A 14,934-nucleotide genomic window follows, 5' to 3' on the forward strand; every position below is an offset into this window, starting at 1 on the left:
ACAAATAAGCTCTCTCAGGGCCCTTTCTTTAAGAATGTTTACTCTGAATGTCAAGTTCTTTTTAGTTGTAGTTGACGTGCAATATTATATTTGTTTCAGGCGTACAGCATAGGTTGACATTTATATGCCTAATAAAGACATGAGAAGAACAGTCCATCCCACACATAGTTAATGCCTTGTTGGCCGTGTTCCCTAGGCTGTGCCTCACTTCCCCGTGACTGGGTTACAAGCTGGTATCTCTTAATCCCCTTCGCCTTCCTGCCCATCACCAAACACCCTGGCAGCTAGCAGCTCGTGCTCTGTGTCTATGAGTCTGTTTTGTTTTGTTTGTTCATTCAGTTTTTTACCCCTGTGCACTGTTGGTGGGATTGTAAGTTGGTGCAGCCACTATGGAAAACAGTATGGAGGTTCCACAAAGAATTAAAAATAGAGCTCTCAAGGTCCTTTTTAAGTTTAAAGTTCTGAGACTCTTTTAATGAGCCAGAAACCACATGGAATCCCAGCCGAGCGTTGGGATCAGAGTTTCCCCAAAACTTGTCTTCCTAAGCCTTCACCAAAACTTGTCTTCTGAGCTTCCAGTTCACTGTTCTGTATCTCATTCAGGTCTCTTCTTTCCAAGTCCCCTGCCACTGGGGTGCCACACTCTTTCAGTTCAGCCGGACCTGTCCAAGGAAACTCCCTCCCCAACATGTGGCACTTCTACCCTTGTGGCATCTGGATTTTTGCAGTACCTGGGAGACACTGCGAACTTTGCATCACCTTTTAAATCGCCCCAGCTCTATACTGTTTCTTCATGCCTAGGAAAGCAGCCCCTACTCCCCCTGCCTGTAATTGTCTCATTGGGTCTTTTTCATGGAACAGGATTTTTAATATTCCCATGTCCCCAGCCGGCCACCTCCTGAGATTACATGGTTATGCTTTCTCAGAAGCTGTGCTCGAGAAAGCTTAGCTTCTCTGTATCACTGTAGTAAGTGTGCTGTGTCTGCATTGTCTGTTCTTTTTGCAGTATTTTCATGTTCCAGACAGTGCTACTTTCAGCATTTCCCCGGGCGGCGAGCAGCCCGCTGCGAGCTCCAGCCCCCTTCCGTGCTGGGACTTAATGCCCGACGTCGGCCAGTCGGCGCCGGATGCATGTCTGCTTGAGAAACGCATCTCGCTGGCCTTCTCTCCAGCCGCGGGGGCCGCGGGAGCTGCGGGAGCCCGCAGCTGGAGCCTGCCGGCCGTGGTCCGGCAGGAGTTCCCCAGGCAGAGCGTGGCCGTGCCCTTCGGGAGCCGCGGGGAGGACGGCTTCTCTACCAGGTATTCTGCACCGTGTGAATGCCCTGCTTTGCTTGTCACTGTCGTTCACTGAGGTGTCAAAAGAGACAGGAGAGTAATTGTATGTTCACTATATGTAAAACTAGGCTTTACTTTTACTTTTAATGGCTTCTAAACAGTGTATACGGCTGGACAGCTGTTAAGATCATGCGTGGGCTGCCCCAGTAGACTGCTGATGAGACTTTTCCTTCTGTGGCTCCTCCTGGGGCAGAATGACGGCCTTTGTCCCCTAGAATGACAGCAGCCCATCCCAGTGACAAGATGACCTTTTATGACCTCTCAGCCTCGGTCAGATAAGTGAGGATTAAAATGTGGGAGTCAAGTTGGAAAACCTTTTTCTTTTCCCATATTTTACTGCAAAATGGAATTTGTCTCCAGAAGTCATTAAGAGAGAGAACTCAGATCAGCACGAGTGACAGGCCTCGTTCTGCGGTTAACTGGCAGAGAGCCCCGCAGAGCCAGGCGGGGCCGCGCAGCAGTTCATTCGCGCTGGACTTCTACCCCGTGGTGGTTTTGCGCACACCGGGCCCTGTCGTAGCCGCCGAGAGTAACTTAGTTATGTTACATGTACAAAGTACAAAAGACATCGTGACCTCGTGAGAGGTAACTTACGCTCGTGGTCGCGGGTTACAGCCTCTGTGTGGAATTTTAGTCATCCTGACTTTGTGGTGTATACAGATTTCTGGTAGTAACACTTAAGAGATAACTTCCCGACTCACTACCCATAACAGAAAAGCAGCCTCCCCCCCGACCCCTCTTCTTTCACATTTGCCTTCGTGCCCATTTTATAAGCACCCCTCCCCAGCCCTGGAGAGGAGCTACCACCCTTTATATTCTGACTGGAGAAGTCACGTGTGGTGAGTTTGAGGAGGTATTTTTGAAAGTGAGGTGAAGCCGTGTCTAGAAAACAGCTTATGTTTAAAACTTAAAGACAAAATTGTAAGTTTTTATTTGGAATTGTTTAAAATTCTAAGAATTACCAGATATCATTTTATTAAAATAACTTAATTTTATTCTTAAATATTATATGAGATGTTAGATTAAAAATCCCATGTTAATTCTGGCCCCAGCTTTCCTGCCCATCAAAAAGAAAATTCTCTGAGGTTGGCTTGCCCAGTTCTTCCAAAGTTAGGCTGGGAAAGAAGCTCGGTGTCAACCAAGGACCGTACCCTGAACGTGAATTCACTTAGTGCTCCCCGTCTCCTCCCCTCCCCTCCCGTCCCCTCCCCTCCAGTCCCCTCCCCTCCCCTCCCCTCCCCTCCCCTCCTCAGTCCAGCAGAGCACATCTCATGGCTTTATTCGTGGGATTTCCCCAGATGCTAACAGACAGTCCACTTTGGCATTTCAGACAAGTACAGTCTTCGCCAAGGACTCAGACACTGGCGAGCAGGAGAAATGGCAAATGGGAAATTACACATTTGGCAAATACCTGATTTCTTTGATTAATTTGAACAATCTGTTCACATAATTTAAACTTCAGAGGGAATTTTGTCCTGCTTTGATGCGAAATACTGTTCGCTAGTTTACAGCCTGGCTTGGAGAACGCCTGCCGCTGTGTTGTGCAGGGCAGCCTGCAGCCGGCCCGCGGCAGCTCCGCGAGCCCGACAGCGCCGCTGGGTCGGTGGTCAGCACGGGGGTCCTGCAGAGCGCGAGGACTCCGGAAACTATCAGCAGACTTAGGAGCCTGCCTCCCCCTAGGGAAGCAGAGCAGCACCCAGATCCTCTCGGAGCCCTAAGAGCGCGTCAGCTCCTCCTTTGCCCCCATTTTCCAGGCACTTTTGAGGAGGAAGGCGCCTCAGTGTCTGAAAGTGTAAGGCCCGTGAGCACTGGGGAAAGAGCCGGAGGGGAGGTGGCACAGGTTGCCTGTAAGTCTCTCTGAGTGCAGAAGTTACGGTTTTTATTCTTCTAAATAGTTTCTCACATTTAAAAAAATATTTTGTAATAAACTGTTTTCAGTAAAAAATCAGTAAACCCATCATTAATATATGGCAGTTAATATATAAGAAGGTGGCCTTCTGTCCCTAGAAATCATTTCCTCTGGCTTGTAAAAGAGAAGGAATCATAGGGTTCTGAATATTGCGAATCCAAGTACACATGGCTCAGGAGAGAAAGCATGTTTCTTTCAACCGTTTCTGTCCTTGGGTTTGGTTCTCAGGGCGATTGCACTGACCTATCAGGAGTACCTGGGAGTGACCTACTTAACCTTCTCAGAAGACCCTAGTCCTCGAATACTTTTCCACAACAGGTGTCCAGTAGCCATACTTATAAAGGAAAACATTAAAGGTAAATTTTATAGCATTGACTTTAAATGATACAAAACCTGTATTTTTTCTGGAGGATTTTGACTTAGTTACTTGTGATCCTGTGAAGAATGTTTAAATAGAAGTATTATTCAACCCCAGTTAGAAAGTTTTTCTTGCCACACTATGTTTAATATCCCTGAGTCTTTGTCTTCAAGGCCTAAGTCTGCATATGCCTTTTTCCTTTTTTTAGATATTCCAAAGTTTGAGGTTTATTGCAGAAGAGTTCCTTCCGAGTGCTCAGTCCACCACGAGCTTTATCACCAGATTTCCAGTTATCCAGACTGCAAGACCAAAGACCTGCTTCCCAGCCTGCTCCTGAGAGTAGAATTCCTGGATGAAGTAACGACCGAGTGGAGCGATGCTGTCGACATCAACAGTCAGGGGACACAGGTCAGTGAGCCGCACGAGTTCCTGCCGGTGCCCAGAGGAAGCCCCCCTTTTCTAAGGTCTCGATGGTGGTCTGTTTTTAGGCATAGTTTCCTAAATGCTGAACTCACCATCTCTGTGTTGGGGCTTGTGTGCATCCATTTTCACATCCTCATGTTGTAAATTCCCAAATACAAGTACAGTGTATGTGTCTCTAAAGTATAATACAGCTGTTTACCAGAGAAAAGCAAGCCCACGTGGGTCTAGTACAGGTGAAAAATGTAATAAAATTGTTGGGCTTCTCTCACAGAAGGTGGCCCGCCTGGCAAGGCGGTAAGACAATGACAGTGACAACCCTGGATTGATTCCCTCTTTTGAAAGTTCCCTTTTCTCCGCATCCCAGCCAGCACACGCTTGTTTGTTGCTTTACTGATGGAGCCATTCTGACCGGTGTGAGGTGATCTCTCATTGTGATTTTAATTTGCATTTCCCTGATGATTTAGTGACATTGTGCATCTTTTCATGTCTGTTGGCCATCTGTATGTCTTTGAGCAGAGTAAGATGTACCTGTCAGCACAATGAGATGTTAATATCGAATGAATGAATGAATGAGAAGATGAGGTTTCCAAGAGGGAAGGAAAAGAGAGTCCCAGGCCTACCCTCGGGAAACTCCAACTTATATGTTGAGTTTCTGTGTCATCAGGTCTTCCTGATCGCTCTCAAGTTGAAACTTACGTACTTAGACGTACAGCGCAGTGGAAGAGACGAGGGAGGAAGCAGAGAGGGAGGAGGAACCAGGGCAGGTGGAAGCAGGAGCCCCTGAATGAGCGAGGGGTGCACAGGGCGTGAGGTGGTGGGAGGAGGGAGGCAAGCTAACAATTAAATTACGAGTGCAGAGTAAGTGGAAGTGAGGGCCTGGAGGAACAAGAGAAAAGTGCTCTCTCACGGGGCATGGCCACGAAGCAACGGAGATCAGAAGGGAGGAAGTTCTTTACGTGCCTCAGGAGAGCTGTCGGTCAGGAGAAGTGGGAAATATGAGCAAGGAGTTGCCCAGAAAGACAAGCCCAAGGCCCAGCCTGCAACTCGACTTCAACAGAGAGGCCCTGTCCTCTGATCTGCCAGTGGGAAAGAGGTCGGGAGGGACACAGATGTAGGTAGAGATATTTAGAGGGACGGGGCCAGAAAATTGAGTGAATTGATACTCAGCGGCCTTAAGTTCATTGTGAAGTGTGGAACGAATCGTCTGTGAGAGAGAGGGAAGGGCCCAGGTCCTGGGAAACAGCTGAAGGACGTGGCCGGGGCAGGTGCGAGGACGGCTGAGCAGCCCGGGGACCTCACTCACCTTGGAGACCTGCGTTTGCAGCGGCCCCAAAATACCCTGGGGCGTGATTTCCGTCCTCGGTGCTCATGTGATGAACAGTGAGAATCTGCTGAATCTGAGCAGCCTCAGGAGATGGTCTTGGTCTCATTCATCTACAAAATAGACACTGCAAGCTACTCAGGGGTCACTGAACTCCCTGCATCGGTTTGAAGATTTTTCAAACCTTGCTTATATATGTCTTGGGACTTTTTTACAGTCAGTATTCTGCCTGCCAAACCTTATTTTGGGGATTCCCGTTCACTCTAAATTTCCCCAAACCTTTGTAGTCGGGGACACTTCAAAGCTAAGGGGGGAGGTACTCTTTCCAGCACCCTTATCATCCCTGGTCTGAGGGCCCGGCGAAGCGTCATGCTCCCATTAATCTCTGAGGAGCTGTGTGCCATATGTCCTGCAGAGCAGGCTTCCTTCCTTTTCTGCAGGAAGATTTGTTTCAGGCCCTGTGGACATCTCCCCAATTGTGCACAGGGCGTGTGAATTACCGGGGAGTGGAGGGCGCTGTGTCCTGGGATGAGAGGAAGCAGCTCTTCTGCAGGAGGGAGTTCATCTCCCAGGAGCCTTCTCTCAGCCCTGGTTCTGAGCCATGTGATGCAAATTCCAAAAAGCAGAGTTAAAACACCAGAAAATCCCCATTACGCTGAAACGGAGAAAAGCCCTTTAGCTTTTTCCTGGGCTTTGTCACTAGGACAGCGTCATGTTGGAACCCTGCTTCTGTTACCAGGATCTGTACTAGTTGAGACGGGCTAGGTTATGCTGCCGGTTATCATCCTAGAGTTTACTCCTGGCTCATGCCGTGTGCCTGGTGTTTGTCATCGGGGGCTCTGTTTCACAGGGTCACTCAGGGACCCAGGTAGATGGGTCGGTTGTCTTCACCTTCCCCCTTGTAACAAACCATGCCCAGACCTAGAGGCTTGAAGCAGCGGCGATCGGCTTCCTGTGATTCCTGGGACGCGGCTGGATGATTTCTGCAGGATGCGCTTGCGATCCCGGGTGCAGTGGCCGTCAGCCGGAGGAGCAGCCGAGGGGGGAGCTCAGCGGGGAAGTCCAGGCATCCCTCTACCGTTGGTCTTTCCTCCTGGGGAGGCTGCTCCCCCTCCTCGCCCGGTGGAAGGCGGTCCCCAGTAAGCCCTTCATGAGTGGGCTCCTTGCCGCATGTGGACCGACAGCCCAGCCACTGAAACAGTCACGGGCGGAGCTCTGCGGCAGCAAGGAAGGGACTAACCGAGGCCAGGAGACTGGGCCGTGCGGATCCTGGGCCGTGTAACAATCTGCCACGAGCATCGAGAGCACAAGTCTGCAACTGTTTTTTAAGGTCCAAATAATAAATACTTTAGGCTTTGCAGGCCACACAGCCTTTGTCACAGGCAGCACATAAATAAGTGAGCAGGGCTGTGTTCCAGTGAAACTCTATTCGGCCTCTGCAGTGGGGAAGAAGGCTGGCTCCCTGTGCTTCCACTCAGAACGAGCCAGTGGCCACAGCGAGCTGCCGGGGTGAGGAGGGGACTCCCGCCTGTGCCCGAAGGAGAGGGCAGCGGACACGGGTGGCACCAGCAGTCTCCCCCCCAGGAGCGGCCTCGAGATCGTGCCCGTTCAGATCTTCACTGACCACCAGGCACTCGGGTATAAGTACTGAAGGGAACGGACACAAACCACTGCCCTCGCGAGCTGGGCAGCCTGTGGCGGAGAGGGAGGGGAGGAGCGCGCCACCTCCGCCCGGGCGCTGCCAGCGGGCACCGGCTCATGCTCCCCGCACGCGACACCTGGCACAGTGACCGGCTCGTTGTGAGTCCCTTTCAGCGTTGAATGGCTGAGCGATGAAACCCTCAGACCAAAGCAAGGATTCGTTGTAAACTTCCGGGGGACCTGAGTCTAGCTGCCTGATTGCCCTGGCACTTAGTGACCTAACTCCCTGGTCCCTGGAGCGGACACTGTGCACGAGGCATGGCACCGTGAGTTGTGTCTCTGCAGGGGAAGAGACAAGGGTGGGCTCCGAGAGTTACAGTCAGTATTTCTTCCATCCGAGTGGTGAGTGACGGGGACCCCCAGCACAACTGTGCAGAAGAGAAAGAAGTACCGTAAAGGTTTAGGCTAAGCTGCTTGCTTTCCAGGCCCCTCGGGCAGCGAACAGAAACCATCAACTTGCCTTCTTTTTACCACCTTGGAAAGTGCAAGTATCTCCCCGTCGGAGTGCATGAAGGTCGCTTTGACAGCCAGCAGAACAGTGAACATTCCCCTCTCCGACCCCTCCCCCGTCCTTTCCAGGGTGGGAGTTCTGGTGGTTCACATTCTCTGCTGAAACCCTGGGGTCCCCCCAAGGGCACAGACAGCCATTGGGAGGAGGGAACACGTGGGAGCAGAGGGCCCTGAAAAGGTTTGTGCCAAATGAGTAATCTCACACCCACAAGCCTAAAAGGGAAGTTGGCTTACTTTACAGTATTACATAAAATAATGGCTTTTAAAAATGTGTTTCTCAAAGAATTCCTGCTCTAGTCGCGAGCTGAGCTGTTTTTTAAGTTGCTACGATCCAAATTTTATCCTAGTCAAGTCCAGTTCTTACCTCGGAACACAGAGGGCAAATGCAGGGACAGAGTCTTGAAACAGATGTTTTTGTAAAGTAATCCATTTGGGAAACACGTCCATAGAGAACACAAACTGACTCTACTACTGCCCCCAGGAAGTTGACAGTCTAGTGATTGACTCTGGTATATAAACAGATGACTGCAACACAAACAATACTACTTGTGATCAAACAGAAATATGGTCAGAGTACTATGGGAAGGAGCCGAGGAGAGGAATGGAAAACCTAGAGAATGGAATAACGTGTCCTTAAGCTGCATGTGCAGAGAGACAGAGGGTTTTGAAAGGACTTTATGGGGGAAGCATATTCTAGCACAGGGAGGGCTGAGGGTCAGATGGGGCCTAAGCTAGCGCAGCACATAGAACAGAAAAGAAAGTGCCAGTCTAGGAGGCAGCAGAGGGGAGGCTCTGATGCTGGCTGGGCTGCGGGGACGAGGCAGAGATGGCAATAGGTGCCCTGGATGCTGAAGATGGTCAGGATCTCTGAGGAAGGAGCCATTGTACAAGAAAAGAGCCCAGTGACCTTGAAGTTGCTTCCACATTTGAGTCTGTGACTCTCTCCTGTGGTTTCGTGTATACTCCTGGTAACTCTTTGTTTGATCAGAATTAGGTAGGATACATTCATTCCATGTCCAGCGGGCACCTAGCCTTGTTCCCTCATCCAGGAATTCTCAGTCTTTCTTTCATGTGCTGTCTGAACAATAATAACCCACATTCCCAAACACAAGGAGGTCCTCGCCCCTGCCCGCAGGTACTGCTGGCTGTGAACATGGTGTTCTCGGAGTTGTTTTTCAAATAGTTCTGTCCTGTTTTCAAATATTTATCCATTTAGGCAACACCGGTATTTATGGCTGAAAGGACATCTGGTCTGCTGGCCTGGCACATGGCTTCTGAGATAGAACTTTTTTTCCAAGTCTCAGCCTACCTCTCACTGTAGAAAAATTAATTCAAACTCCAGTCAAAGGAAGTTATCTGACGTGCTTGTGACAGGTTACGTGAGGACCCTGGAAGGACATGACATGCCTCTGTGGGCAGGTTTCTGTATCCCCAGCAGAGAAGAGCATCCTCATGGTAGTAGGTGAACACTCAGGAGCCTGAAAGTTTTTTGCATGTTGCATTTGAAGTCCAGAGTTGTAGAGGGTTTTTCCCAGAGAAATTCGAATGTGCACATAAAGCTGGCCCGTGGCTGGGCTCCAGCCCTCCCCCAGTTTTTGCCAATTCCAGGGAAGCAGAGAAGACACTCATGCCCATCACCCATCGTGTTGTCCTGTGACCCTCACAGCTGGTTATTGAAAATCTGGATTTAGTCTTTCTTTTCTGTTGTTCATTTCAATCGGTTAAATAGCCTGTACACGTGGATGTAAAGACATATAACCAGGAAGTGTTTGAGGTTTTGAATCAGAGCCTGAGACATTTAAAGTTGGTCATTTCAGTGGTGTTTCTTGTTTCTTTCTAATCACATATTGAATATTCTTTCTGCAGGTTGTGTTCCTGACTGGCTTTGGCTACGTATATGTGGACATTGTCCATCAGTGTGGCACCATCTTCATCACTGTGGCCCCAGAAGGAAAAGCAGTACCTATTGTAACCAATACCAACAGGTAGGTTTCATTATCTCAGTAGCAGTGTAATAAGCTTCCCCATTATGAAGTTGTAATTTGGTTATTTACCATTCTTTGTCATCCCTACATACGTTAAAGCTTTTGGTTAACTGTGCAGTCCATCAGGAGATGGTTATCAGCATTAAATCGTATCTGTAATAAGTAGCAATCCATTGTCCTACGTGGGTGCCCCTTCCAGTTCCTCTGTGATAATAACAAACTGATTTACAAACTAAGGCATACATCTTAAAATTATGCATTATAATCAGCATGAAATGCAAATTAAGGCTTCTGTACCCACATGACAACCTAGTAATTAATAATTAGACTGAGCAATTAGGGCGACATCAAAAGTAAATTCATCTCTCAGAGCCACATGTCCCCCTTCACCCTGAATGTTGCCATCAGGTTTTACAAACATGAATCAAGGAGTTAATATTCTTAATTTAAAAGAGCTTATATAATTCAGTTTTATTCTTGTATTATTATTTAATTATTGTATTATTTTCCGTGCAAACAGCTGTAAACCGACTTTATATATGAATAAATGTGCACGCACACACATTCTGTCACACACACACACACACACAAACATTTCTAAAAAGCCTGAAAAGAAAATCAAAATGGTTTAATAGATGTGGAGTTATAAATGATTATTAGTTTAAAAGTTTCTGTATTTTCATTTTCTACAGTAAAAATTTATTTTGTAATAAGAAAAGTTAATTTATTACTGTTGACTTTGTAAAATATAAAATGATACTAATTTTGATACATTTGTTTAGGCCCCTTTTTTTAAAAAAGTTTCTTGCTTTTCATATATGGGTAGGAACTCATTAATTTGGACCCTGCCAAATTATGATTAATTTGAATTTATAATATTTCAAAGTTGGGTAGAATGTTTTCTTTGCCCAGAAGTATTTATAAGAAATTAATAGTGTAACAGAATTCAAGACTAAACTTTAAATTGCATAGTACAAAATTACAGGCCTACCCAAGAATTTCAGAAACATTTACCTCAGGCATTAATAGGACTGTTAATGGCAAAAGCAGCAATCCACACGTTCAGTGGTGGAAACAGGAAAGGCGCTCGTATTTACTTGCACTTCCTTAATTCATTTACCCAACAAATCATTTTCAAGTACTTGCTGGATGCCAGGTGCTGTTCTGGGGGTACCGACACATCAGTGAGTAGAGAGACCAAATCCCTGCCCTTGAGGAAATCACATTCTCATGGTCACGGAATGGGAAGGCAAAGAATAAACATAGCAGAAAAGGAAATTTTATGGTGCATAAATCTAAGTTTGTTTTATTATAATAAAATGTAAAAAAGGGTGGCATTCTGCAGATGTAAAAATGGAGCCCAGTAAGAAGGACATAGGGACAGAGAGGGTGTAGTTCTTAAAAACTGGTGTAAGTCTCACCAAGAAGTTACATCTGAGCAAAGACCTGAAAGCAGCAGGAGGGTTAATGACATGGTTGTCTGGGGGTCAAGGGCAAGGTCAGCTGGAGGCCTGGCGCAGTGTGCCTGGCATGTTGGGGAAGCAGGGAGGGGCTCCTGTGGGCCGGCAGAGTGGGCAAGAGTGAGAGTGTAGTACCTGAGGTCAGAGAGTAAAGGCTGGAAGGAGGGGACACACTGTGAAGGGCTTAGTTTTAATTCTGAGTGGAATAGGGAAGTCATCAGAGCTTTTTGAGTAGAGAAGTTCCAGGTTCTGACCTAAAATTTTAGAAGGTTGGTGGCTGCTTTGTTGAAATAGGCCGTATGAAGGCGGGAGGGAGCAGGGAGACCAGTTAGGAGATTATGACAGTGTCTCACACTAGAGAGAGATAAGAAATGGTCAGTTGCTGGATATCCCTTTAAGGACAAGCCAATGGGATTTATTTCCCAGATGCATCAGATAAGGGTGGGAAATAGAGGCATCAAGAAAGATCCAGAATTTTTGGCCTAAGCAACTGGTAGAATGTGGTTGCCATTGACTGAGATGGGAAAGGCTATATGTGTGTTTGGGGGTGCGATCAAGAGTGTGATTACAGACGTGACATGTTGAGCATCATTTGGGCATATAGGTGACTGTAAGACTAGAGTTCAAGGGAGCTCTAGGCTACTGTGACTGGAAGTCACCAGCATATAGGTGACTTGTGGAGCCATGAGGCCAGACAGTATTTCCCAGGGGAGAGTGGAGATGGAGAAGAAGACCAAGTGCTGAGCTTCGGGCACCTTAACTCTGAAAGGTCTGGGCGGGAAGGAGGGGCCACATAGGTGACTGAGGACAGATAGCCAGAGGTCAAAGATACAAGACAGACACATAAAGAAATTACTTCCAGCAGGATGGAATTGCCGACATCAAATGCCACTGTCAGGTGAGTGAGCCACACACGGAAAGGCCACCCTTTGGTTGAGCCACACGGAAGTCGCAGGTGACCCTGGTGGGGGCAGAAGCCTGCTGGGAGGAGGGGAGGAGACGGTGTGTGCAGAGAACGCTCTGGAGTCTTTCTGCAGGAGGAGCAGGCCAGCCAGGGGAGCTGGAGGAGGCAGGGCTTCCAGGGGGCTTGTTAAAGGCGGGAGTCACAGCTCTAGGCTGCTGGTCCTGATGGGAGCGAGCGGCGACCCTGATGCGGGGAGGGCTGAGCGGCCGGCACCGGGACATAACGCCTGGATGGGCGAGGGAGCGGCGCTCGGGCGGCGTGCGGGGAGCTTGCGGTCAGTTTCTTCGGCTTGCTTCACTTTTCCAAGTTAAGGAATCGTGGTTATTTTATTATGTCTTTCTGCCTTGTGATGATTATGACAGAGGATTAGTGCACGGAGACCAGAGGGATTTTGGAGTGAAAATCTGGTGCTGATAAGGGAAACACTTAGAGGAACATGACAAGAGCTTGTAGTAGTCCCGTTGGGAACATTTCCCGAAATTATTGGAGTGTGACTGGCTCTGTCCAGACACGATGTGCTGGAAGTTGAGTTCTTATATGTTTCTTGTGAGAATCTGATGGGACGTCAGGAGGTGTTTAATAAGGTACCATCATTAAAAAATAAAGAAGAGAAAAGGAAACAGCGGGGGGAGACTACTGTTCCTTTCCTTCTCCCCTAGGACCCCGGAGAAGACGGTGACATTTAGGATGTTCATCACTCAGCTGAGCCTGGCGGTGCTTGATGATCTCACCCACCACAGAGCGTCGTCTGAACTTCTGAGACTCACGCTGGACAATGTTTTCCTCCACATGGCCCCGGTGGCTGATCAGCTCCCAGGGGAGGAGCCCAGCACAGCCCCCTCCCAGCTGCACTGTGTGGAGGTCTACTGTGGGGACCTGCAGTTGGACAACCAGCTGTATAACAAGTCCAATTTCCACTTTGCTGTCTTGGTCTGCCAGGGAGAAAAACCAGAGCCTACTCAGTACTCCAGCACACACAGCCTCCTCGCATCCAGCCAAGATTTGGAAGAATTCAAGAAAAAATGTTTCGTGAAACTCTGCCTCACCTTAACCGGGGGCGAGAGCTGCCTATTTGACATAAACGAGGTCAGTTTTGAGCTGAAACCTGCCCGTCTGTACGTGGAAGACACTTTTGTATACTACATCAAGACTCTGTTTGAGACCTACCTTCCTAACAGCAGCCTGGACAGCCACCCCCCGGTGCCCTCAGGTGGCGAGCAGGCCTTGCCGGTGCAGGTCAGACAGCACGCCAGGGCCTTGGTGAACCCCGTGAAGCTGCGGAAACTGGTGGTCCTGCCGGTGAGCCTGCTCGTCAGCATCCACGCGTCCCTCAAGCTGTACATCGCCTCCGACCACACGCCGCTCTCCTTCTCGGTGTTTGAGAGGGGTCCCGTCTTCACCACGGCCAGGCAGCTCATCCACGCCCTGGCCATGCACTACGCGGCTGGCGCGCTCTTCAGAGCAGGTGAGCACGCAGCTGAGGGCCTGTGGGGAGCTGGAGCCTGGGCAAGAAGGAGGCTTCAGGGAGGGCCTGCGGGCATCCAGACACAGCGAGGCAGTGCGGTGAGAGGCGAGGGCTGTGGGCTCTGCAGCCAGACAGCAGTGGCCTAAACCTAGACTCTGCCCTGGAAGCCACAAGGCCTTGAGCAAATTGTTGAACGTCCCCAGGTCTCCGTTTCCTCAGCTATAAAACGGGTGGTTAAGGTTTTTGAGAGGACACCATGAAAGTATATAAAGTGCCCTGAATTTTGCTTAGCGCTTAACAAACACTAAAGCAACAGTAGCTGTTATATTCGCTGTTATATAATTTAGAATTGTAATTCCACTTAGGAAACATTCCTCGGGCTCCTTGCAGGTACGAGGCTCTGTTAGCACAGGAGTGCAGCCAGGAAGAGCAACCCAGGCCCTCACCCTGGGCCGCAAGTAATGCAGGTCTGAGTCATCAGCTCTGTTCTTTCAGCAAGAGTCACAGCAGAGAAATTCAGAGGATTGTTTGCTCGTAAGATGCATAGATACTTCTGCGTCCCGGTGCGGCCCTGCCCATGAGGACAGGTGGCAGAAGACGGCTGGCGGCGCCTCGGCCTCTCCACAGACCTGAGCTGGGAGAGTCTGCAGGGGTGGCTCGAATATGTGCCCAAAAAGTTGAGTGTTGGGGACCAGGTTGTTTCAGAATACTCTACAGCAGCAGTTTTCAGCCTTTTTCATCTCATGGCACACAAACTAATTCTGCAGCACACCAAAATGTATATTATATTTTTTGCCAATCTCACACACACAAGAATAGGTATAATTTTGATTCATTCACACCAAACGGCTATTGTGTTGGCTGTTGTCATTTTTTTAATTTGACAGTCTAAGGGAGAAGAGGTCAGTGCCCCCGACTAAATAGTCAGGTCTTGTGTGTTTTGGAAATTCTTACTGCACCCTGGTTGAAAATAGCTGCTCTGTGGTGTCGGCGTCAAAACACAATTCCTGACCCAATCGCGCTCTAAAGCAGCTCCAGTTTGACGGTCTCACTCCTCAGGTTTCCATGAATTTAAGCAACAAACACCAGCCAGTCTGGGTCTTGTGGCCCTTTTGGGTACCGAACATGGCGGCAATCTTACTTTCTGAGAGTAGCAAAGGAGAGAACTTCGCAGCATTGCTCTTGGTGAACACGTTCCCAGAGAAAATTAGTATCGAGGCAGCAAATGACTCGTGAGTGCTGTTGCCATCCTGGCAAGATTACATTTTCTCCATAAGGAAACTCACAGAGTAAATAGGGCTGCCCAGAACTCTTAACTGAAGATGACAGGATCCTGGAAGGGCCCTGCCCCAACTGTTGTTTTGATAGCTTGCACAACAAGGAAGAAATATTTCCCTCTTGCTAAGAAATAGTTTAAAAATAAGCAGTTAACATTTCAAATTTAATAGACGGGTATATTTATAAACAATTCCAGAAACTTACCCACTCAAGCAATTTTTGCTT

General features: G+C 48.6%; 1 protein-coding gene across 4 annotated transcripts in view; it reads left to right on the forward strand.

Annotated features, from left to right (window-relative positions):
- VPS13B (vacuolar protein sorting 13 homolog B) overlaps window positions 1-14,934 on the forward strand; it is a 454,815-nt gene that overhangs the window by 418,416 nt on the left and 21,465 nt on the right. For all 4 annotated transcript variants that reach the window (XM_081116977.1, XM_081116974.1, XM_081116975.1 and 1 more), the window contains exons 52-56: window positions 1,007-1,299; window positions 3,473-3,600; window positions 3,811-4,010; window positions 9,424-9,542; window positions 12,626-13,431. In XM_081116977.1, the coding sequence (XP_080973103.1) occupies window positions 1,007-1,299; window positions 3,473-3,600; window positions 3,811-4,010; window positions 9,424-9,542; window positions 12,626-13,431 (1,546 nt within the window). The remainder of the gene's footprint in view (window positions 1-1,006; window positions 1,300-3,472; window positions 3,601-3,810; window positions 4,011-9,423; window positions 9,543-12,625; window positions 13,432-14,934) is intronic.

This window comes from Miniopterus schreibersii (genome assembly GCF_964146895.1).
Source record: "Miniopterus schreibersii genome assembly, chromosome: 17".
Classification (NCBI taxonomy): Eukaryota; Metazoa; Chordata; class Mammalia; order Chiroptera; family Miniopteridae; genus Miniopterus; species Miniopterus schreibersii.